Source organism: Phyllostomus hastatus, unplaced genomic scaffold (genome assembly GCF_019186645.2).
Source record: "Phyllostomus hastatus isolate PE091 unplaced genomic scaffold, TTU_PhHast_1.1 phas_scaffold_501, whole genome shotgun sequence".
Lineage (NCBI taxonomy): Eukaryota > Metazoa > Chordata > Mammalia > Chiroptera > Phyllostomidae > Phyllostomus > Phyllostomus hastatus.
Genome location: NW_025334033.1, coordinates 61,798,123 through 61,823,854, shown reverse-complemented (window position 1 = coordinate 61,823,854; position 25,732 = coordinate 61,798,123). Strand labels below are relative to the sequence as shown.

General features: G+C 50.7%; 1 protein-coding gene across 7 annotated transcripts in view; it reads left to right on the top strand.

Moving 5' to 3' along the window:
- FOXN3 (forkhead box N3) overlaps positions 1 to 25,732 on the top strand; it is a 360,054-nt gene that overhangs the window by 246,638 nt on the left and 87,684 nt on the right. For all 7 annotated transcript variants that reach the window (XM_045822074.1, XM_045822068.1, XM_045822070.1 and 4 more), the window contains one exon: positions 4,184 to 4,248. In XM_045822074.1, the coding sequence (XP_045678030.1) occupies positions 4,184 to 4,248 (65 nt within the window). The remainder of the gene's footprint in view (positions 1 to 4,183; positions 4,249 to 25,732) is intronic.

Genomic DNA, 25,732 nt, shown 5'->3' with positions numbered 1-25,732 from the left:
GGCTCTCACCCCATTAAACAATCACTCCCCAACCCCCCTCCCTCCAGCCTCTGGAAACCACCGTGCTGCTTTCTCTCTCTGCAAGTCTGACTCCTCCGGGGGTCTCTTGGAAGAGGAATTGTGGAGTATGTATCCTTTCGTGCCGGGCATATTTTACTTAGCACAGTGTCCTTGGAGTTCATCCATGTTGCAGTATCTTGTTCTTTCTTTAGCTGCGCCAGTTCACACTTGGCAGCTGGTTTCTTAGAAAAAAACTACCTTTCTTAATTTCCTTTTCATTCGCCTTACAGAACGTCCAGGCTGGTGAGTGCAGGTGTGTGTGTGGGGGGGGGGTGCCAGTGCCCCGCAGGGTCTTGGTTACAATCCAGCTGGTCTCACGACAACAGGAGCTCTTGGGTGTAGAGAAGAAAGCACATGGCAGGTCCTATCATTATGCCCAGAGCCACCTTAGGACTCTACAGCCCTTGGAGGACTCGCTGTGGCCCCCTGGGAGTTTGCAGGAACACAGCTGAGAGCAGAAGGCTGGGGAAGGGAGGGGGGAGGAGGGCGAGTCTCCGGCCGGCGCTGGGCGTGCTGTTCCCGACGGTATCACTCCTCTCTCGGGATGCGCTGGCTTGGCTCTGGGCTTAATGATCAGCAGGATCAATGTCCTCAAATGCCAGTTCTCAGACTGCCTCTCTGTCAGGTGAGGCCCCGTGAACCTGTTGGTTGGCTTCCTTTGTCACAAGGCGGGTTGGGCTTACAGCCTCTGAAGGTCGTGGACTTTTATTAGCGTGTTACTGAAATGAAGCATTTGTGGTGCCGGCGCTGTGTTATTTCTGCTGAGAGGCGCCCGCCCACGTGCCTGTGTTTCTAACATGTGGTTAGCCCAGTCGCTTTGTCTAGCCTGGGATTCTGCCTCGCAGAGGTTCCTCGTGAACCGCCATCCGTGGCCTTCTTCCACGGAGAAGGGTAGCTAGGAGGTCTGTGGGAGGAGCCTGGAAGAGGAGAGATCGAGTTGGGCCATTGGTGTGTGTGTGTCGGGGCAGCGCCCTGGCCCCAGAAGCCCTGGTCTGGCCTTGGGCTGATCAGTAGATGACTTGGGTGAGCCCCTTCACCTCTCGGGGCCCCCATCTCCTCGGGTGTAGAATGGGCAAGATGGGCCCTGCCCTGCCTCCCCACCCACCGGATGGGACGGGTGGGTCCCTGGAAAGGTGCTGATTGCTGTCCTCTGTGCATGGAGATTTGCTATCCCACCTTCAAGCAATGTCAGCACCACTGTATGGTGATGAAACCCGCTTTGGTCGACTGAAGGGGGTCCTGGTGGCCATTTCTCGTGGCAGTGACCATTTGCCAGTCACCAGCATTTAAGTGACCGAGTGTGGAGAGTCTCCCACCCTCCTCGTGATTTGCTGCATGAGTGGTTGGTTTCTAAGGTGACCTCAGGTCCCCCCACAACAACCTTGAACACAGTGTATTCTCTGGATGACTGGGGTGGATACATACTTTAAACTAACTTCATATAATGGTTTTAAGCTGACTTGGAGCTTCAAAGCACGGTCAGCCCAGAACATCTTCACATTGGGGGGCCAGGGGGGATCAGTTGTCATCCTCTCCAACCTGCACCAACTAGGACCGTAACTGTTGACCTGTCTATAGGCATCGTTTCTCTCTCTTTGGATAGAATCATAGGAAGTTGGAGCTAGATAAGCATGTCAAGAAGTTCCTAGCAGCCATAAAATAGGGCTTTTACTCCCCCCTCCCTCACCTCCTGTACCCTTCTTAACAGCCAGCACGGTTCTCAATGAGCACTTAATAAATCCCCGAATCTACTAATAGTTAGATGACACCAGTTTGAGGGACCATCCAAAAAAAAAAAAAAAAAGAGTGTAGACTATGGGACCCAGGAGCTCAGAAGCTGTGTAAGGAGCACAACAGGAAGCAGCCTAGCTGGAGTCAGAAAGAGACCTCGGCGAATTCGGTGAATTGGGCAGCCACAGTGGGGGCCGGGGAGAGCAGGTGGGTGGCCAGTCCGCATCGCTCCCTGGCTCGCGCATAGATTACACAGATAGCACAGCGGGGCGTCCGGAATAGCAGTGATCAGTGACATCAGGTGCATTAAAAGGATGTTGTCAGAATCTTTAGGTCGATTGCTATTGCACAGAGAATTTTCCTGATCTAAACCACCGGATTTTCCTGCCCTCAGCCCTCCATTTACTCCTTCGCTGGCATCTGCTCAGTTTTCAGCCAAATCAAGGTCAGGCTAAAGAGGAGATTTGGATGGAAGTAAGCTGGATAGCCAGACTCCTGCAGTAATGCTCAGTGATTGAATTCTCTGAAGCACCATCTCCTCTGTAATGAAGTCCTCAGTTCTTAAGTATCTTCAGAAATCAGGTGATTCGGTATTAACCACAGCCAGCTTGTTGTTTCCCCGTCTTCTTCCAAAAATAAGATGGTAAAATCCCAGGAGCTAGCTGGGGTTGCAAAAAGACAATCTGAGGCATTTTCGTGCGTGTTATTCTGCATGCAACTTTGAGCCTTAAAAAGCCTCGGTGGAACAGGACAGGAATGAGGCGGGAGAGAAATCAGCCTGCCGCCGCCGTCACCCTGGGGCCCCGCAGCCCCAGCCAGACCTCCCGTTGTCCAGGCAACCCCTGGCCGCTCAGAGGCCACAGCTGCCGGAGTGGAGAAGCGGAGCTGCAGAAAAAACCCGTCACTGAGATGCATTATTCCCGCTCACAGTGAGGACAGCGGATCCAAAACAAAATAAAACAAAAGGTTCATTTACAGCACGGTTCACAGCGTGTTTTCTAGCACATTTGACATCAGCCTGATGTTGGATCGTTTTTTTTTACACGGTAGCTCTTCTCTCCTTCCTAGTTATGTAACGCGTCCCTCTACCTGCTATGCTATGTGTACTCCTGGTGGTGATGTTTTGGTCGCTGGCCTTTCTCCTTTTGTTAACAGTACTGCATTGCTAGAGACCCTGGGTGACGGGCAAAGCGTGTACTGTGGAGACCTTCAGACTATCTGTTCTCATTCTCCAAGCGTGTTTCCAGCAGCCGAATTTGCAAATGAGTTCTTCAGATTTTTTTATTTTTTTAATGTTGAAGGTGATTGATAATGCACTCACCAATATCATTTTCCACGGACTATTTTGGCGAAAATAGTTTATACTGCCTCTGGAGCTGGATGTAACGTTTTAGACTAAGGGCTTTCTAACATTAATCTAAACCAGGGCTTGATTTAGAATAACCTACTTTCCACTCCAAGGATGTTTTACTAAGACAGGCTTGGTTATAAAGTTTTTCACTGGGTATTTTAAAACAGTGAAAATGCTTGTCTGTAAATGTAGTAAAGTGTCTCGGTGATATATTGATCTTCCTTATTTTCTTGCCTCTCTTCTTACCAGACTGTGGGTGGTAACATTTGAAAAATGTTTTATAGGATTTGGAGTGCAACATTTTAAGCCAAGAAATTGAAAACAGGGTACAAAACAAGAAGATAGGGGAGGGAAAGCGTCGATCAAGGTCACATCTGTAGATTAAGGATTTGATGGTAGGAAAGCTAAGAAAGGCAAGTTTGTGTTTCTTTTTTTTTAAGATTTTATTTATTTGTTTTTAGAGAGGGAAGGGAGAGAGAGAGAGAGAGAGAGAGAGAGAGAGAAAGAAACATCAATGTGCAGTTGCTGGGGGTGATGGCCTGCAACGCAGGCATGTGCCCTGACTGGGAATCGAACCTGCGACACTTTGGTTCGCAAGTTTGTGTTTCTTAATAGGCAAGCGGCACCAAGAAGTATTGGAGAACCCACCTGGTTCTCAGACATGAACAGGAGTTCTCTGCCACATAAAATCGTAAAATTATGAACAAGTTGGCGAAAGTCCTAGGTTATGGCGCTCAACTGTGGGAACTTACTATTCTGTTTGGCTGCAAATGACTTCAGCACCCAGGAGGGAGCAGAGTCAAGGCGCCAGGTAACCGGAATCCCCTCACGGACTGTTCCTGTGAGATCCAAAGCCCACCCGTCGTGAAGGAAGCATCACGGACGGTGTCGAAGGTGTATTTGCGGAGGGTACAATAAGGCCTGTGGGGGAGCGTGTTCCGAGGCCACGTGGAGTGACACCTTGGGAGGGAGGGCCGTCGGGAGCGTGGGCGAGCAGGTGCAGGCGAGCTGGCCCTCACGCCGCTGTCTCTTCTCTTGCAGCACATCGGGCCCACCCCTCTGGCCGGGCAGCACCTTCTTCAAGAGAAATGGAGCCCTTCTCCAAGGTAAGTCCCTTGAAGCCCCTCTCCACCTCACCCCTCTCAAGGCTCCTCTGTGCTTGGTGTCCATACGCAGGGCCGTGCCCTGTGGACCAGTGTGACTGTCACAGGCTGGGTCTGCTGGCCCGGTCGTCTCTGTCTCTTCCTGCGCACATCTCCCGGTTGCTCTGAAGCGTTCGTTTGGAGCCAGGACTGCTCCTTGGGTCTGTCGTCACTGCTCATGTTCTAGAAGCGTTTGGCTTGCTTTGGCGCAGCAGGAATTGCGTGGCCGTTGGGATGTGGCCGTAGCAGGAACTGGGCTGGTGAAAACCAAACCCCGTTACGTGTCTTCGGTGCTTGGGCTGGTGAGGGTGGTCATGGGTGTTCGGGCACTTTGGTCACCGTGGATGCCCCCTGGTTCCTGGCTGGCATGTCACGTCCATGTGTGCCCGGGAGGGTGACTGCGGGCTTGTTCGGAGGCTCAGAGTTCAGACACCCCTCCCTTGGCCCTACAGGCACCCTGTGCAGGGGGACACCCCTCCTGTTGCTCAGCTCATGGTCAGCTGCGCTGCCCAAGTTCCTGTGCCGTGTGCTCAAGGGATTCACACTGTCTTTCATCTCCACTTTCGCAATTAAGTTTCTTCCGAAGTCGCCAAAATGAAAGAATAATAAGTGGCTAAAAAAATAGCAGTAAGATACATGCTCAGTACTTTTAGACTTTACTTTGGGGTTACTGCTGCTTTGAGTATCTGCTGTATACGTGAGCTGGAATTGGCGGGCTCCTTAAGGGTCTTCCAGGTTCCTGTCCCCGCCAGCCTGTGTCGATTGGCCAGGTGTCAGGGTGGCACAACTGGCCAACAGCAGGTGGATGTGGTTGTACCTGGGCTTTCCAACTATGTGGGCCCATGGTGGGGGCTCCAGTGCGTTTGGTTGGCTCGGAGTTGTTTGGTAGGTTTAAGCCTCCAAAGTACGTGCGGAGGGGTGGAGTGGGTGTGAAGAGAGTAGAAATCTGTAAGTGTGGCTGAGAACAGTGGCGCTCATCCTCGGGGTTCTGGGGCAGCTCGGACAGCTGTGAGAGCCGGCACGGTTCTGGGCTGTTTTACTGGCTGTGCAGCTGCGCACGGTCGTTCTCCTAGCTTGCGACATCGAAGACCGGAGAATTTCTTCGCATTTTTGCTTGGTACAGGGTGACATTTAGGCAAGGAGGTTTGGCCAATTTTAATTTTAATGACCACCCTAGACATCATCAATATTTAAGAAACAAGGGAACTCCGTCAACTTGCAAAAATTCATACATGATTTTTTAAAGACCTGTCCTCCCTTCAGATAGATACACGGAGCGTGATGTGCAGTAAGCCTTCGGCCTTCTTCACGTGCATTGCAGCTGTGTGCCTCCGTGCTTTGCCTCTACATCGACAGCAGTGACTATCATCCGGGTTGGGACTAGTTTCAGGAAAGGGATTTTATTTACTTAGACTGGATTTTATCAATCCATTATTCTGTAGGATTTTTACTCATTAAGTTTCACATTGGATAAGATGTGCTCTAAACATATTAGTTTTGGGTTATTTCAGGCAAAAGCATGAGGGAAAACATTGGTAAGTTTTCCGAAGTGGAGTGATTTTGCCGTGAGAGTCTCGTCTCACTGGTGGGAGACCTTTTCCCCTTCCGGGAGGGTTACCGGTTCTGATGACTCGGGGCTTTGAGCATGAAGTTACCGTGGATGTCCGATGCTCGCTGAACCCACATCCGGTTCATTGCCGCCCATTTATCTAGTTGTATATGCGAAACTCAAACGGAGTTTGGAGAGACTTGGGGAGTGTGGGCAGGGATTTGTTAACTTTTTATGAGTGATATTTTCTTCATTTTTCTGGATCTGCATGTTAAGTTGTTGAGACATTTTTATCGTGACACGATTTTTCACACGATGTGCCTGTCCTTCCTAATCAATGTCTTTGTGTTCCTTTGGTGGGCGGTGCTGGCTCATCAAGAAGTCGCTCGAGCCCACAAGCAAAACTTAAACAAAAAGATACGGGTGTGTGAAGAAAGGGGTCTCCCTGTCATCCCAGCGGAAGGGTCAGGTCATTAAGGCATTACCTGACTTAATGCTCGCTTTTGCATCTTTACACTTGACATTTAAAAAACATGCACACGTACCTTCTTTTTTTTTCCTGTAGCAAGCAGGAGGACATTTTTCTAGAGATCAAACTATAGGCAAGAACTCTGGTAATAGGTTCCAGCCATAGGGAGCGGGGGTTCCCTGAAGAGCCCAGTTGCCTAGACGTGGGATAGAAGATGAAACTCGGTCTCTCCGGGCGACACACGGGCCCAGGGACCAGCCAGCGTCAGATGCGGACCTGGCCGCACCCGCTGCACAGGGAGCCCCTGCCGGGCGGAGTGGTCTCGGGCTGAGCTTACCAGAATGCAGGGGCTGCAAAGGAAGCAGAAAGCAGACCTGTCACGGTGTTCACAGGACAGACTTGTGTGTGTCAGGAGGGTTGGGAGCCTAGGGGTTGTCCCTTTTGGGGAGAATTGACACTTGGGCAAGGCTTTGAAAACTAGGTGCGTGGGGGCTGTGGCAATGGGAAACGGCGTTGCCAGAAGGGGAAGCGGCAAGAGTACGCAGGCGGGAGAGGCTCATGGGAGCCTCCGCGTGGGGACCTCCTGGGGGAGGGGCGGGTAGCCAGCGAGTCAGGGGCACTTTGGGGTAATGACATCACGCACGCCAGGAGACGCGTAAACGGAATAACGGGATGTCTGAAGAGGAATAAATGGAAGTTAAAATCTACAGTGAGTGGAGCAAAATGACATAATGGTTACAGCGTTGTCTGGCGGTGGTTTGGTTTACACGCTGTTGAGCAGAAACGTAGCGCAGTTATTTTTTCTCCAGCCTAAAAACCAATTGCGGGAATTAACCGGGAGTACTCGAGGTCCTACTCGAGGGCGGGCCGTGTTTTGGTTCTTGCAGAACTGCTGGCAAGAGGGCCCGCTGAATCACCTCGCCGTTTTGAGGATAATGGGGTAAGATTTGGTTTGGATTACACCAGGCATGGGTAGTTAACATAATTGGTCGTTTCATCAATTCACAGCATTTATTTTAAAGGCCATTTAGGCTGCGAGAGACAATTTTAGAATGCGAGCCGTTGGCGTCAGCTAGAGAGCACTTCAGCGCTTGTCCGTCGGAGACCCAGCAGAGTGCCGGCAGGGGGACGGACCCTTTGTTCCCCGGGGGCCCGGGTCCGGGCCAGCAGAGGAGCACGGCTCGTTCTGGGCCCTGCAGGGCTGGCCAGCTGACAGCTGTCTCCAACCGTCCCCTCTGCGAGTTTCCATGTGTCTCTGTTTTGGGTTTTATGTGTCCGAAATAACATTTTTAATTTTATTAAGTAATGATGTCTCTTGTTTTCCTAATTAAAAGAGTGAAGGGTTTTATAATTTTTCCCTTTTCCAAACCCCCCACCCAGTCCTCCTCCTCCTCCCCCCACCCCCACCCATTGCATTCACCCATCAAACTTAAAATTGGGTGACATTGAACATCACCCTCAGGTGAATTATTTTAATGATCAGTGACTCCTCGTTAAACACATTTCTTCATCCCTGGCCTGGCCCTTCATCTGGTCCCCAGCGGTTTCGTCCCAGCGCTGCAGGCGGCATCGCCATTCTTGTTTGACTCCTGCCTTCTCCTGGAGGTGGCTGCTGGTGCCCCCGATCCAATGTGCCTGTTAGCCTTCTTGGGCCCCCGGGTCTCAGGGCGCCCCCCCCACCCCCCCCACCCCGGGGAATTTTGTTCCAGGACTGGCTGCTGTCTGCACAGCTCTGTGCCAGCTGACCACTCGGACCTCGCCCCTGTCTTTTACTCCCAGCTATCCTCTGAGCAGGCGTTCCCTGCTCACCCACGTGACCCACTGGCTAGCATTTCTTTATTACCCATTGCTGTGTGTCCGGCACCGGAGGAGACTGGGGTTCCCAGGGAGGCCCCGGGCCTGCCGCCTGCACCACGCACAGCCCCCTCTGGGGTCAGAGCACACGTCTCGCCCTCCTCCCTCGGCCTTCCTTTTCTCTTCACCCCAGGATCGGGCCACTAATTAACATTAAATCCATTTCTATCAGATCCAGTAGCGGAATTAAAACAAATTCCGTAACACGCATAACAGATTTTTGTTTCCACGTACTTCTGACAACCCGCTGGATGAGCCGATGAAACGGAAGGAAGACCCTCTAGGCGTGTGCACTGGGCAGAGCAGGGCTGCCCCGTGGCAGGCCCGAGAATGGGGGAGAGGAAGCCACGGTCAAGGCCGTCGGGTGGACGTGGTTCCTGAGGGTGCGCAGAGCATTGCCCCTGGGGAAACGTGTGCGAGGTTGATGATGGCCAGGAGATGACTTGCTTGGGGGGGAACGCAAGTTTCCCAAGTTCTAGGCTGGCTTCGCGTACTTCCTGTCCTGGCAGGACTGTGATGTACCGCCCCCTCTGCACAGCCCTTATGCTCTGCCGTAGCTCTGCCAGGCGTTTTTACTGCCGCAACGAATGCGGCCCCTCACTTTGGCTGCATTCCATGCCGTGACAGCCTCGAGAGCAAGCACTCAGTATATCAGAAACACGTTAGAGTGGGAAGTGCACTGGATTACGAGTCGGGGGAGGGACCTGGCTTCCGGTTCCAACACTGCCACTTGGTGAACTCTGTGACCTTGGGCAAGCCACACAGCATCCCAAGGCTTCATCGTCTGACCCGGGCTTGAAGGAGCAGACCTCAGGGATGGCAGAAGCTTCCTATGGAGTTCCAGTGCTATTCTGTTCTAGCAACTTCCCTAAAAGTAGGTCAGGGTGGATTCTGAGGCTTAGCTGTAGCCCAGCGGAAAAAGAATGCTCCCCTCAGCCAGCTGTGTCTGCAAACGCAGCCAAGGAGCGGGAGGAGGGTGGTGCAGGCGGCCAAGGATCCCGGTCCTCGAACGGGATGATTCTCAGAGGTCTCCTGGGTGATTACCGATTTGGGCAACCTGGACTCAAGCCCTCTCCTGGCTTTTTGGGCAACTGGCTTAACCTCTCTGTAGGGATAACGATAATGATGCTTATCTGTCTCAAGGGGTTTTTGTGAGGATTTGATGCATTCATGTTAGTAAAGCATGTAGAACATGCCAAGTTCCCAGTCAGAGTGAGGCGTAATATTTGACAAAACTTGGTGACTCTTGGGGAAATAGGGCTAACGTCCTCTCGGCGTGGTTTCCTGGGTCCGCCAAACACTACCCTTGTGCAGTGGGTGGGGCAGCAGTCTGGGGGGCCCCGAATCCTGTTGGATTTAAACGTAGATCTGAGAGACAGGTTGTCCATCTGTTGATCTCAGATCTCTTATAAGTAGGACTGCTTCCTGGAGAGGTCACAGCAGGTGCGTGGATAGCTGTGCAGAAGAGCACAGGTTTTAAACCGCATCAGCCCGGGTTCAAATCCCTGCGCCTCTGGGCACCAGCTGTTTGATGATCTGTAAAATGGGGCTATGGGATGTGTCTCCCAGAATCTCTGTGGAGGTGAAAGGGGAACGTGAGCGTGCAAACGTCCACCCAGTCCAGTGACTGGCACCTCGCAAATGCTTGATACGAGCGAAGGTTTTAGCCTTTGACGCTGTTTCATGTGTAAGGTTTCTGGTCATTAATCCTGGCTCCTGTGTTCCAGGTGAAAGTTCCAAAACCTGTCCAAGGAGGGGTCTCCCAGACTCCTCTTCACGTGACTCCCACTCTCACCACCAGCCCCACTGGTGTGTCTGCTCCAATTGAACCAGGGCGGCGCAGCTGGACTCTGGGGCCTGCCAAGGCCTCAGGTCTCTCGTCCCCGCGCTGCTCTCTGGAAGGGTCCTCGGATCCCAGTGTCTGTGGGGTTTACCCGCCCTCCCCAACGCCTTTCATTCACATTTGGTCGCAGCCCCGGGCTCTTTGGCTTCTTTGATCTAATCTGTTCCACAAGCTGACTCTTTTGTCCATTTTGAAAATGAGGGCATCTCCCTAATGCATGAGTCTCCTGATTCTTGCCCTCAGGCATACCAGTCCCCCCCCCCCCCCCCGCCCCCCCCCCCCCCACCAAAAAGTAATAATGGAAAGGAGAAAAAGAACCCTCTCTATACTTGCCCCCAGTCCTAATTGCCTTCTGTCCTCTTTGACCTAGAAGCCCTTTGGATTTTAGGAGGGCCCCTTTCTCTTGGCATCGCTTGCCATATTGTTTTGCATGGAGGTATTGGGGAAGAGATTCATGTAACTGCAGTAACAAAGTCAGCTGGCTGGTTCTGTTTGCCATCGGGGGAGTCTGAAGGGGTTCTGTTCAGCTCTTCTAATGGCCCACATTTGAGGTGGCCCCTGAGAACATGTTTTTGAGTTTATTTTTTTAAAAGACATAAGGAGAGCTATTTTTAAAGAAGCATTTGGTCGGTTCTGACCTTCACTGTCTCTTGGGATCCCAGAGTTGCACAATCTGCAGGTGCCCCAGCTGCCCGTGTGCCAGCAGCCTGGCGTGGAATCTGACAGAGCATCAGGTGATAGCCCGTGTCTTCCTGTCTGACCTTCATGCCAGCCGCTCCCTGTACCACTGGCCATTGTAACCGTTTTCGTGAGAATCCAGCATTGCACCTGAGACAGCAGCAGTCCTGTGGACACACAGGCAGGACGTCAGAGTTGTTGCCAGCTCTCCTGGGGACGTGGCCCTGAGAGCTTCCTCTGGGCCCTGTTGTGAGCGAGGGTGCATCCCTAAAAGGAGTCACTCACACTCGTTTGTGTCCTTCCACAATGCCAGGTTTATTAGGGGAGACCTCCCCAATAAGCCAGTAGAGAGCCACAGGCAGGTAACGCACGGGGGTGGAGCGGAGGTCCCGCAGGGCTCGGGGCACAACCCGGGGTGCAGCCCGGCTCGAGGTGGTCGGAGCTCTGAGTTCTTATAGCTCAGGAGGGGTGGGGGGTCCCATTCAAACTGATGTCGAGATGGAGTCCTTATCTTCGTGTCCAGACTTGTGGTTTTTCGGTGTTCCGGGCCCCTCCCAAGAGCATTCACGTTATACCCCATTACCTCAGCCTTGACACAGCCCTTGACATCGCTGGCATGGCCGACAGTGACTCCATATTGGATTGTCATCGGTGTCCAGAAAGTCTGCTCTGCTCTTGCTACAGACAGCCGGGCACCTGCTGGGCAGGTGCGTGTGACCAGACCCTGCCGATTCAGGGTGATGTTCAGTAGGAGGGGGACACTGAGGCTGGACTTCAGGATGGGCACATTCATGGTGGAGAGGGAGCTCTGGAAGTTGTGAATCCAGAAATGACATTGAAATTACATGCGCAGATGAGAATCTTAAGGGGTATAGAATACACGGAGGAGAAGGTCCACGCCGAAGACCCAGATTTACGAAAGAAAGAAGAATGGTACTTAACAATGATGGCATCAACAACAGAGAAGCAGCTTAGTCAGGAGCTGGAGGTCACTGAATGGAGGACACAGAGTTTCAGAAGGAGGGACGGGCAGAGACGCTGGGGGGTGGGGCTGAAGAACAGCCCCCACTGGGCTCTGACCACTGAAAGGGCGCCAGGGCCTTCAGCGGGCAACCACTGGTCTGCTCTCTGTCTCCGTGGACCGCCTGGTCCGGACATTTCATGTCGGTGGGATCGTACCAGATGCGACCTGTTGTGCCTGGCTGGATATATTCTTCACATGATTCTTCTATGAGCCTTATGCAGTAAGTAGGTGCTGCTACTCCCATTTTGTAGATGGGAAAAGTGAGGCCTGCGGCAATTTTCGTGCTCAAGGTTGAACACCTGGACACACACGAATCGTTGGCTCGGAATGACATACATAGGTCTAAACAGCTTTCCACTTTAGGTGTTTAGCTATTCTGAAGTATTTTGCAGACTGGGGTTGGAGAGAATCCTGTTAGGGTGCTTACATGCACTTTATGATCCAATGACAAGACAGAAAAGTGAGGAATGAATACTTGTGTTGTCTTCTTTCGTTTAAGTAATCAACGTGCCATGTTTCTTTTTGCCTCCACACGTGGCTTCTATAAACAGCTAACTTGGAGATACTTTACAGACTGGGTAGAGAGCACGGGCAGCCCTGCCATTTGTCAGAGATGAATGTCTGTCATCAGGGGAACCCGCCCCTTAACAGAGTGACCATGTCCTTTGGGTCTATCTGAATTTGATAATGTTAGGTAGATATAGATATTATTACACCGATTATAAATCATCCACAGACATAGTTCCTTAGAGTTTAAGCATTTTTGAGCATTTAAAACCTCTGGAAGTGTTTTATTGTCTGTGAGATTATGTGAGTCAGATTATACAATGCGGAGATTAACGACCTTCGATCAAGGTGTACTGGGGAACCTGCCTTCATCGGCGAGCTTGCTCTTACACACAACTGCAGGGTCATTCCGCTGGAAGTCCTGTTTACCCCTGCTCAGAAGGAAGTGCTGAAGTATTTGTATACAGTTGCCAAGAGGCTTATGATGAAGAGTTTTTAAAAACATACCCAGAGTGAGCTGTTCACGTTGCAGTTTCAGAAGTGAACTTAAAAGGATCCACCTGTAAACTGCAAGAGGTCAAGTTTGTATTCTTGTTTGGTTCCCTCAACAACTGAAAGGTGTGGCTGAGAGCAGTACGTGCCACTGTGCGCGATAGGTCAGGATGCTAGCATGTGTGCATGCTGGTGTGTGTGTGGGTGGGTGGCCCTTGCACTCAGGCATTTGTCACTGCTTGTCGGGAGCCCCCATGGATAAATTTCTCCCTTCCATCTCCCTGCCCCTCTCTCTCTGGGGTCTCCATCCCACCCAGCTCTCCTTGTGGCCTTTGCAAATGATGGCATGGAGATCAAAGATGGCAGTTTTTAAGTCAGATGTACCTGGGTTCGTGTCCTGCCTTGCCACCTAACTGCTGTTGTCTTTGGAAAAGTTATGTGAAGTTTTGTGAGCTACTGTAAAATACAAAAATACCAGTCTTGCAAGAATTGTATAGTTATTGCAAGGATTAGGTGATGGCAGTCTGTTTAGCATTTGTAGCACACAGTGGGCGCTTCAAGTCCCGGTGTCACCGCACGACTGGGAGAGAAGAGTATGGACCCCGGAGCTGGCCAGTGTTGGCCGCAAAGACCAACGTCTGCCTCGCACCAGCCACGTGACCTTGAGCGCAACATCTAATCGGTTCGAGCCACCCCTTTCCAGGCAAACAGATAGTAGTGCTTTGTGGGGTTCTGTGGGAACAGAGACAGCGTACGTGCAGGGCTGGCACAGTGCCTGGTGATTATTGAGCGTTCAGGAGACAGAATTCATTATGTTTATGGTAGCATTTTTGTGCTCTTTAAGGTTTTTCATACCTTTCCACTCCCCAGACAACAGGAACGTAAAAAGTCCTTCCCCCCGTTGGCTGACGTTGTGCCTTCAGGAATATTTAAGACTGTTTTCAGGCTCCGAAGCGCCTGCCGCGCTAAGGCGGATGCCCACGGGAGGGGCGGCGTCTGAGTTCTCAGCAGCTGCGCTCACTGGCACCTGTGAGTGCGTGACTGCGGTCTTGCAGAAATGTGACACGGGGAGAGAAGGTCCCCTGGGGGCGGGGCTGCCGTGGCTTTTGATCTGTTTCTTCCTCCCCTTCGCGTCTCTGAGCCGGAATGTGAACCGTTTGCAAAGATTCTAGACAGAGATGAGGTGGAGGGAGAGTGGGATGGAGAGACTTCCTTGCAGCGGTAGAGAACTTGAGAGAGTCATTTCAAGAAGCGTGCTAAACTGGTCCCCCACCTCGTGGTCCCCATGGCACACTGGGCCGGCCCCCTTTTGGGCTCCGATTTTGTTTTTTAAATGGGGCCTTTTCAGGATGAGCTCATGGTGCTTATTTGACACAAATTATAGTGAGGGCTTCGAACCACAGATCCGAGCCTAATGATGTCTGCCCGCAGAGCTGCTGTGACCCAGTGTCATTCCTACCCTCGGAGCAGGACCGTGAGCACAGCGGGGCCAGAAGAGGGTGACGTGTAGAAAGGCCACGTCTGCGTTCATCATTTGTGGGTAGTATTCCTCAGACTCAGAGAGACTTCATTCTTTAAGTTTTGTCACAGTTGGGAATTGAAACAATGAGGGAGTTTTCAGTTTCTAATTGTAGCGGCTGCAGTGGCCCCACGTCACAGGGCTAACATGGGTGCCAAGAGCACCTCAGGGCATCAAGGGCACCCTTTTCCTCTGGCAGGGGCTGCCGTTTGCCCACCCTCACCCCCAGCTTCCAGCAGGTATTCCAAGTGGGAGGTGCCGGCTTCTTCCTACAGGAGCTCCCTGGCCCTGGGGACTGCTTGAAGCTCAGGCACGTGACCCAATCCATGCAGACTTCCACCCCGGTACTTCTTATGTTGGATCTGGAAGCTCTGTGGATGTGCTGGCATGGAAAGGCCTACTGCGTGTGATCGAGCAGTGCTCCAGACAGGACACCAAGGCAAAGAGACAGGGACAAGGGGCGACCACTGCCCTTCCCACGGCTGGATGAGAAGAGCTCCTCAATCCCCCCTTTTGCTTTACTCAGCTTGATTTTGGAGGGGGGGGGTTTGTTTTTGTTTTTGTCTGTCTGTCTGTTTTTCGGTATGTCCAAGAACCCTGGCTAATAAAGACTCTCTAAATGAATAGCATCAGTTAAACTAAATATATATTACTGATGATTTCTGTGTGTCAGCGAAATTCCAAACTCTCTATTGTCCTAAGAGGCCCACTCGGCGGTCTGGCTGTCACTTGAAAGAGTATAAGATGACTTGGAGAGCTTGCCAAGACGGTGACTTGACTTCAGCAAACAAAGGGTCCCAGGGATGATAACACCCATTCTTTCTGTCCCCCAGCTCAGCTTTGCCTCTGGTGGACACAGGCATGGAGAGGCTCACGTTGAATTCACAAGGTGGCTGCAACCTCTTGTGCCACACACATCAGCTTTGAGTGTAACATTTCCCCAGTGTTTCCAGAAAACATTCTGAGCATCACTATAATTAGACTAGTCTGGATCACGTGACCCCCCGGACCCGTCTCGGTGACCAGAGGGGCGGATCAGTTTCCCCTGGGGGGTGGAAACATCACTTGGAAGCCCAGGGAGGGATTTGGGGATGGAATGTTCTCCAGATGCAAGTCAGGGTCAGTTCCCGAAGAAAGGAAAAGGAAATGTTGGTTACAACGGTACACAGCCACTTTAAAAAAAAAAAAAAAAAACAAAGCCACGGATACAAAAATGTTAGGTTGCATGTGCAAGTATAGGTAGCTAGCAAGGGGAAGGTCTAAGGCCAGAATGCAGATCTTCCCATTTGAGACTCTTCCAGCTTTCTTTTCACGATAATGGCCGTCACCCTTGGGTGTGCAGGACTGCCAAGGTTTCAGGGCATATGGTGGTGTCGGTCAACGTGATTTCCCAGAGGCCCAGAGGCCGAGTCAGTGATGACATTCACTTTCACTGGCAGGGCTGGGATTGCTGAAACGGACTTAACTAGAATTGCCTCACTGGTGCTGAAGCTGGAAGGGAAAATGGGACACGGCCTCCCCTTACTGAGGATTAGCCTCGAGCAACCAACCTCAGGACCTCTGTGAACCCCCCTTGGCAGCCAGAGTTCATCCCCAAAGTCCCAACGTTAGAGTCCAGGATGCTAGGATAGCGGGTGAGCGTATCAATCAGCTGGGGCTGCCGTAACAGAATACCGCAGACTGGGTGGCTTAAACAATAAGACACTTATTTCTCACAGTTCTGGAGGCTGGAAGTCCAAGTTCAAGAAGTTGGCAAGTTTGAACTCTCCCAGGTCTCTCTTCATAGCTTGCAGATGGCCGTCTTCTCACCACGTCCACGCCTGGCCTTTCCTGTGTGTGTGTGTGTGTGTGTGTGTGTGTGTGTGTGTGCGCTCGGTCCCTCTGGTCTCTGCTCCTCCTTACAGGACACCAGTCCTGCCACACGAAAGCCCCACCTTTATGGCCTCATTCAACCTCAAATGCCTCTTTAAGTGCTCTAGATTCAGTTTCAGTCCAACGGGGCCTTGGGGTTTCAATATGTGAATTTTGGAAGGGGCACAGTTCAGTCTGCAACAGTGAGCTACATGCACGTGTCTCACCAACGTTCTGTGCTTTTTCCTGCAGTGTGCTGGGTCCCCCTTGGGATGTGGGGATAGGAGCCTGCATCTGGCGACAGAGACGATCACTAAAAAGCCTTGATGGCTCCCTTGTGGAAGGGCTTAGATGGCAGCAGCGGGAGGAAGTCGGGAGCCAGGGAGGCCTTTCCTGGAGGGCGCTGCTGGTGCAGTTTTCGGCTGCTGGCCCTGCAGCTTGTGAGCCTGCCCCCCACCCCCGAACTGTTCAGCGTGGTCAACTGCATTTCTCCATCCCAGTGTTGTTCCAGGCCCTAATCCAAAAGGGGGTGCCATGATATTTGTGGCAATGGCAAAAAAAAAACCCAAAACAAAAAAACACTGATTCAGCCAAGCTCACGAACTCACGAAGCCCACGGCCAAGGCACAGGCCACGATGGGGCACGTGCAGCACTGTGGGTCCTGCGATGTGTGTGCTCGAAAGCGCAGGAGAAACGGATGAGCCCGGAGGGAGATGGGGAGAGTCCCATGCCCCTTTTGGGCAGCTTCACCTTATCCTTCCCATTCAGAAGGTGGGGAGATGACAGAAACGTGTTCTGGGCAGAACTGTGGGAGACGCTGATGAACGTTGACTCCGGGGAGACGAGGATGGCCGGGTGGTGGGGCCTCGGGGTGGGGGGTGTGATACAGATCTCCTGTGGACATGGGCGTGTGCGGAAGGGTGAGGGACTGAGAGCTGGCAGTCACAGACACCGGAACCTGCTGCAGGACGGTCCCTGTGCCGTGTGTCCCCTGATCACAGTGGGCGGGGTCAGGGTGACTTGACCTGCAGCGGTGAGAGCTGGGGCTGGGGCTGGAAGAAGGGGTGAGCCGCCGACTGGCCAGGCGTGAGAAGGGTGGCTGACCAGTCGGTCAGTCTGGGTGGAGCTGGGGGTGGCAGACGGTGGTGGTGGGGGGTATTACAGCCCCAGATACCATGCGTCTAGGATGCCCTTGCATTTCTCCATTACCCAGTCTACTTAGGAGAAAAAAAAATGATTAATAATCACATCCTAAATCAGTATAATTTAAAAAGTAATGAAATTCCAGTTCAGAACCAAAATGCAGCCTCTTCAATCTCACTTGCTAGTTCCCAGCTTAATTTTTAAAATTAAGACACCTCTAACGAGACTCGAAATTGTTCACCATCCAAAATGTAGTGAGGGGAAGATAGGCTGCTAACTGAGAAAATGGGGTCCATTCCCAAACCGGCACTGGCGTGTGTGAGTGGATGTGTTGGGAAGCCAGGGGGTGGGGTGGTTCTGCTCCGTATGAGGCCATTTAACTATAAATGGAGTTTGTTAGACATGTGAGTCAATGAAAACGGGATTGGCGGAGGAAAACGGGATTGCCTAAAATAGCTTCTGTGCTACAGAACTGAGTTTGCCATTAGAGGGGGGCCTGGCTTTGAATCTGACTCTGACAATCATTCTCCTTCTCTCTTTCTTCCCACCCCCCACCCTCTCTTTCTCTCTCTCTCACACATACACACAACTACATACACATACAGCTACACATTCATTTGCATATTCATGCCTTCTGGCTTGGTCAAATAGTAGACCTTGAGCTTCTGTTTCATCATCTGTAAGATCAGGATACCACCCACCTCTCGAGAAGTGAGTGGAATCATATGGCAGCCCACACTCTGCGGCTGTGACAGGGCGGTCAGCCGCCAGGGCTCACAGGGAAAGCGTGCACACAGAGGTCAAGGGCGTGGTTATCCTTGGGGTGTAAGATGGCAGCTGGAGCGGGGGAGGGGGCTCCCGGGGTGCTGCCCGTTCATCTGGGTGCTGGGTGCTTGGGTACATTGTGAAAATTCGCCGAGCTTTCCTGGCTATGTTGTTCCCATCAAACGTTTAAAAAATGATGGGTCTGCAAACATTATGTTGCGCCTGCCTGATTTCAGGTTTTTCATTATGCACGTGAACTGAACCTCGGGATTCTGACATGATTAAAGGAGATTGTCATAGATTTTATTAAGTCGGTGCTGGGTGAAACACAAAACAACAAGAATTTCTTTCACAATTCAAGCGTGCTTTATTAAGGCCGCCGAACCTCCTCGGTATTGATATTGTTAATACAATATTTAGATTCCATTTTGAATGTGCCAGCTGGCAAAGATTACTGAAATGTCAATCTCTCCCCAGAGTGGGTTGTTGTTTCCTCCTTAACCAGCATTCATAACCAGAAAGTCAGGTTCACAAATGTACGTTACGGTGAATTTATGCAACTCTAAGTGAAAGTAGGGGGGAAAAATGAAAACTTTTTAACAAAAACTTTGAGAAGATCTTAGCCAAAACACATAGAAAGCTCATATAAACTTTAAAATTTTACCTAAACAAAAGTGGTCTTTTTTCTTATTCCATTCTCATATCTTGATGGACAAATATGTTGGTGAAGTAATTGATTTAGAAATTATTATTTAAACCTTGAATTTCAATGCAAGCATTTTCCTAGTAGAGAAAACACTGTTTTTGAGAATTTTTGAGATTAAAAAAAAAAAAAGCAGACCAGGGTACGGGGAGGGGCAAATGGAGGAAGGGAGTCAGTCACAAGGTACCAACTTCCGGTTATAAAATAAGTCAGTCCTGTGGGTGTGAAGTGCAACATGGGGACTGCAGCAAGCCACACGACACTGCACAGGTGACAGTTAGGAGAGCGGATCTTAAAGTCATCACGAGAAAAAAATACCGCAACTGTGTAAGGGGATGGCCTGTAACCAGACTTCGGTCATCGTCTCTGAATAGACACAAATGTCAAGTTGTTGGGTTAAACACCTGAAACGAACGTAATTTTAGATGCTAAGTATATCATCTCAATAAAACCAAAATAAAAGGTAATATAAAAGCAGAGCAGTTCCCCTGAGATGTGTAGCCCCCGGTGGGACGTGGAATGACGGAGATCCTTTTTGAGAGCACGGACGGACCATGGTGGCTGTACCATCGAGGGTGGCTTCCTCTGCAGCATCCGCCGGGACGGTGAAGGGGCGCGGGGGCGCCTGTCGGACCACCGGAGCATCCGTTATCTTCGGTCAAACTCCACATATCCGTCCTTTGTAAATGCTACACAGCTATTGCGGCCTCTTCACTTTTCAAATCTCTTAAGAATGTGTTGTGATTTAAAAAAAAACTTAGCATCATTATTATGTATATACTCAGACACGGGTTTTGCCTCGAGTGTCCCGGCGCCGAGGGCTGTGATCCTCCCAGTTTTCCAGGGCGTAGGGAATCTCGGTTATGTTGGTGTTTGTTTTCCTGAAAGAGTTGAGAGTGTTACCGTATGTTTTCCTTTTTCAGTGAAGGTCAGGTGCCCACGTGTCCGGATTTTGACTTAAAGGTCGAAAGCCCATGAGAGCTTGCACGGTGAACACGGTTCCGTCACCTGTTGGCATTCATGCCAGGCTTGGAGGCATCCCTAGTGTGTTCTGCGTTTATACTCTGCATCGGGGGTTCAGTTTTTTTTCATCTCGGTGGTAGTGCGAGATAGTGCACACCCTTGGCTTGGCAGGGCACATCGTGGAACAAAATTACATTGTGGGCGGTTCTTCCTGCTTGTGTTTCTTACTTCTCTTAGCATAGTTTCCCTCTTCTAATTTGTCCTCATCCCCTCGTGGCTAATAAGATAAAGTACTTGCTTAATGTCCTTCCATAGAACAGAGTGATTAAATGATGTTGCCTCTGTATTGGTCGTTGTTATCTGGTGACAGCAGCAGGGACCACAAGTCGCATTGGCCTCACTGGCCTCTGGTTGGTGTGGGATGAGCTTGTGCAGGGGCCAGCCGGTGTCGGAATTTCAGAGCTGGGAAGTTTCTTAGCTGCCTAGCTGGCCCCGCCCTCCAAGAACAGATGAGGAGGCTGGGCCCAGAGAGTCAGGGCTTGTTCTGCGGTCACAGGGCAAACTGGTGGCAACACCAGCTTCCCTACCAAGGCCATCCATTCAGATTGGTGTAAACTCCCTTTTTCTTCTTGGTATGCTCAGAGGTACGGAAAAGAAGAAAAGACACCCCCAACTGTGTATCATCATCCAAAGCAGTGATGTGAGGCTGGTGTTTCTTCTCACACTGATAGCAGTCCTGGCCTTGAATTCCAGCTTTTCTGCTCACTAGCGGTATCTCAGTTTCCTCATCTGGGAAATGGGAGGTGAGCCCCACTAGGCTAGGTCTCAGAGGGGGTCTACATGGTAGGTACCGTCTCAGTGCCTGGCATACAGTAAGCACCCCATAATTAGAAGCCACCACACAACCATTTGGTGGGTCCAGCTCTTCTTAGATTCCTTGAAATTGAATGCCCCCACCACCCTGGGTTTCAACCCAACACACTGCTTATACGTATGTATTTGGTTGGCCAAAAAGTCCGTTATGTATTTTCCGTAAAATAAGAGACACATTTTTTAAATTTTTACCGATACCTTTATTGATTTGGATATTTTGAGTATGTCGGCTCTCTCCCACTATTGGCTTCTAGTGGGGAGAGCCCAGGGGCGCTGCTAAACACCTTCCCATGCATAAGACAGCCCCACAGCAAAGAACTATTTGGCCAAAATGTCAGTAGTGCCAAGAAACTTTGCAAGCCACTTCTAACATATTCAGTCAGTCACAGCACCTTCTCCACACACTGCACACATTTTTTTTTTTTTGCATTTTTACCTTTCTTGGAAATAATAAAGCATAATATGTCAAAAATGTTGCATATCTTCCATCTTCAATATTAAAATGGATGCACAAAAATTCACCAGTTTTGATAAGTTTTTAAAAATTGTATGCTGATATGGCAGCTGTCAGAATACAATTTAACAAAATTGTTTCAAATGAACTTAAAGACAGCTAAACACTAGTAGAACCATCATACGAAAAAAAGCTAAACAAAGGCTTTAGCTTTTGGCCCACCCAAAGGTGTCCACGACCCAGAGATGGCTGAGGCCAACCCCCACACTGGCATCAGCCAAAGCCTGGGGGGCACGTGCTGCAGTGTCCACTGTAGTTATTTATAAAATTAGAGGTTTTTTTTTTTTAATTTACTGTTTACTGGTTGAAATAATATGCAATTGGTTATACAACTAAAACATATGAATGAGTAAAATAAGTTATATTTTATATTCATGAGGTTATTGTTAATGGTTAGTTTAGACTTTCAAAGATCAAGCAATGTCTGCGAAAATGTACAATGGCACACGTTTGAGGTCCTCTCCGCTGCTTAAATGTTAGAGAATAGGGAAGCTGGCCCCTCCTTGCGCCCAGTATATGTGCCTGACAGTTACTGTCTTCCTCGTGAATATGACCCATACCCTGACATTGTTACACGAAGGGAGGAACTAAGAGCAGTGACCGGAACAGGCCATTGTCCACACACACACGCAAACCCCGGCGCACCCTGACTGTGCCCTCCCGGAGACCATCGGCTGGTCCCCACTTTCCTGGTGCCCGTGGCAGAGTGAGGGCTAAGATGGACAGGGAGCCCCTCTGGGTTTTAACAGTGCGGGGCATCCCTGCAAGCACAGGGGTCTTCCCCACAGCCCCGGGCTCTGCTCGGGCTGCCACAGGGCATGCGTGGACCCCCTCGGCTCCAGGCAGCGGCAGGTGTGGCCTGGCTCTGAGGCAGCAGGATGGGCCCCACACAGACACAGGAGAGCCTTTCAGTATCCGACAACAGTCTTTTTGATCACGTTTGGGAACGGGCTGTTTTTGGGTCATTACTTCAGTTAAAAGCTTGGAGGTAGGTCATGTGGGGACATAGCATGGAAGCTACATGACGTCCCCAGGATTTAAAAAAAAGAGTATGTGTGTAAACAACTGGAAAAATGTTCAGATATTCTGCACAATTCATTTGTATTGCCTGATACACGAGGCCACAGACTTCTAGTATCTGTTACTTCTTGTATGTAGTTCAGTAGACCCTTCTGTCGTGTTTCCCGAAGAACCAGAACCTTTGAAGTTCTGCGTGTGGGCATGCTGGCTGAGGCTGCGAGACAGTGGGTTCAGAACTAAATATCTGGGTCCGTGGGTTTCAGTGGGTATAGCCATTTTTATTTGTCTTAAGTATTTTCATAATCATAAAGCATTTCAGCCCTGACCAGTGTGGCTCAGCGGGTCGCACATCGTCCCAAAGCGAGAGGTCGCCCCTCGGGTGCCCGGTCAGTGCGCACGCCTGGGTTGGGGGCTTGGTCCCCAATCAGGACACACGTACGAGAGGCAACCGACTGGTGTTCCTCTCTCACATATATGTTTCTCTCCCTCTCTTACTTCCTTTCTTCTCCTCTCTCCAAAAACAAATAAATAAAATCTTTTTAAAAAGTGAAAAACTGGATTGATAGAGCGTTCAGCACGTGGTCCAGATAGGCCTGCAGATGCCCTGAGACAGTCAGAGCAGAAGGAAGGCTCCTTGCTGCGGAAGCCGACCCCAGCGCCGCAGTTTCCTCGGAGCCCGGGTCTCTACCTGGGAGCTCATCGCCGTCTGCTTTAGAGCCGTCGGGCTGTGAGGGGCTGCATGCCAGTGACTCCCTTTAATTACTCTGTCTAGCACCCCACCTTGTTCTAAAGAGAACTTGCAGCTTTGCAGTGTAACTAGAATTTTTTTTTTAAGATTTTATTTATTTATTTTCAGAGAGGGAAGAGAGGAAGAGAGAGAGAGAGAGAGAGAGAGAGAGAAACATCAATGTGCGGTTGCTGGGGGTCATGGCCTACAACCCAGGCATGTACCCTGACTGGGAATTGAACCTGCGACACTTTGGTTCGCAGCCCGCACTCAATCCACTGAGCTACGCCAGCCAGGGCCTAACTAGAATTTTTTTTTAAGGATGCGCAGAAATCAAGAGGAAGTGGGGGAGGGAAAGGAGGAAACTCAAGACAGGATTGGGGGACAACGTTAATATTTGAAATTAATATGATAACATTAGTATTTAAAATTAATTAGCCTTCTGTGGTAAGTTCTTTGTATTGGTTTAAAGGGTAGGGTAGTCAGTCATGAATTTGCTGTGGGCTTCCTAGTCGCCAAGGCAAAGAGAGAAACATGATTCCTTCTATGGTTTAAAGATTAAAATGGACTCATTCCTGAGGAGAAACCCGGAGGTTTCTGGTACTCCTCTGTCCTTCAGATCCCTAGAGCCGGAGGGACACCAATCCGTAGTCACACAGCAAGATGCGGTTTTCCGTAACATCCCTTTAGGCAGGGGGGCAGCGGCAGCAAGACCTTCAGAAGCCAGCTCTTCAGCAGCAGCCCAGGGACTTGCCTTCTTTAGTCCGAAGGACTGTGTCCAGTGCTAGAGCCCCGAGGTCTGCGACTTTAAAACTCCTAGGTGATTCTAATGCAGAGACAGGACTTGACCATCACTGTTTTAGGCAGTGAGACATCTGTACCTGAACCAGGTGAGGGGCCAGAGCTAGAAACACTGGCTTCTTGGTCAAGGGGGGCGGGGGGGGGGGGGTGGACCAGGCAGGTGGGAGGTGGTGAAGCTCACCATGGAAGTGAGCCTGGTGTCGCGGGCGCGGGGGTGCGGTGAGTGAGCCTGAAAGGACCCCTGGAGGGAACTGAGTGCGTTCCCAACACAGGGCTCTTCTCGTCTCTTAACCTGCTGCAGTACAGGTTAGAAGAGAAGTGGTACCGGTTGGAAGGGGATGCTGCGAAAGGGAATACAGATGTTCACAGTACCTTTGAATATATCTTTAAATCAGGTCCCTTTAAATGTGAACGTATAAGGTTTAGTAACTGTTTACGTAATTGGGGCTGCGGTGATGATGCTGACCCTTCACAGGGGCTTCCACTTATTGACCCGGCCTGATGGGTACCAGCATTGAGCTTGGTACCCACCTGCACCCCCTCACTAGAGCCTCAGCCTAACCCTGGGGGTGAGGCATCCCCGTCTCCGCCACTGGCAGGCAGGACATGGGGGACCTGGGGGACCTGGGCTTTGCTTCAGATTCTTCCATTTCAGGGGAGCCCATCAACCTGGCATGCTGCTGATAGTTGCTAAGGTTTCCTTTTCCTCTCCTCCCTCCCCTACCTTTTCTTTCCTTTTTTTTTTCCCTCCTTCTACTTCTCTTGCTGCTTCACTGAAACCTTCCACAGAGCTCAAATCAGGTAAAACAGGAAATCAGACCATCAGAGCTATTCTGGTTGAACTGAGAGATGTGGGGACCAAGAGCCCCCTGGCTCAGCGACCCCCTCCCCAGGCGGTGGCGGTGGCCCACAGCACCTTGGCAATATGGCTCAGAGCCCCTCCTCCTGGCTCCTGTGTGCGGGTATGCGCACATGTGCGCGTGCGTGTGTGTGCGTGTGTGTGCCGATTTTCAATCAAGAGACGGATGGTTGGATGATGGTTTCCCATTCCACTTTTATGATACCTCATTTACTTTCACAGATTAGCAAAACAAACACTAAGTCTCTGTTATGCTGTTAGGGTGTGATGCCCAAGGTTTGGCAAAAATACCCACACTCTTGTCTTTTCATCAGTGTGTTCTGAAGAAACGCCACCCTCAGCGAGTGCGCGCAGGCCCCTGACTACGCACTGCGCCTCGCGCCGAGGTTAAAGCCCGCTGGAGCTCTGTGGCCAGGCGGCATCTCACACCGGGGCCTCGGCCAGAAATCAGCCAGACCGTGCCAAGCGTTTTATGGTGAAAACTCAACCCCGTGGGGAAGCCAGGGGGGGATTTTGAGAGCTTTTCTCATCTAGTCTCCTCCCCCAGGATTGGATTATGCACAAATTGGTACTTACAGGTGGTAATTAGTTCTGTTCTTAAAAGATTTCTCTAGAGGATAGTTTTACAACTTTCTTCAATAGTATGTTTCAACCTGACTTTCTGGAAGAAACTTCTTCCCACTTTTCTAATTGGAACCTTTCTTCTTATGGTTTAAATACAATTTCCTTTACTGTGATGCTGTGTGAAGAAAAAAAAAACAAACGACAAAACACCTTGAACATGTCACCCTCACCATCGAACACACCCGGGACCACCAGGAAAGAATGGATGTCCGTGTGTCCATATGAGTCCTCAGCGCAGTTGACAGTAGTGACTAACGGAGGGCACCGTCTCCTGCCCCGGGGTCCCCCCCCGCCCCCCCACACACACATACCTGCAGGGCGGATGTTTGGGAAACAATGGTGTTTCTCTCTGATCAAAGGTAACTGCTTTATACAGAAGCCAAGCCTGTGGCCTTAGAGTCATTAACTCCATGTTCCTTTTTCCTGCGCTGGCCTGCCACTCACAGAGCACAGAATCTGTTTCCATGACGAGCAGGTCTGAAACGAATCGCTGGAGGAGTCTACACTACACCGCTTTCTGTAGGCTCCGACCCCTTGCAAAGAAGACTCACAGAGGTCCCACCTGCTCGGGCGCCTGTTGGCAGGGTATCCGACTGTGGTCTCATCACCAGGTTTCTCCTGAATAATGAATGAGCCAGTGTCAAGGAAGTCAGAAATAGAAATCAATAA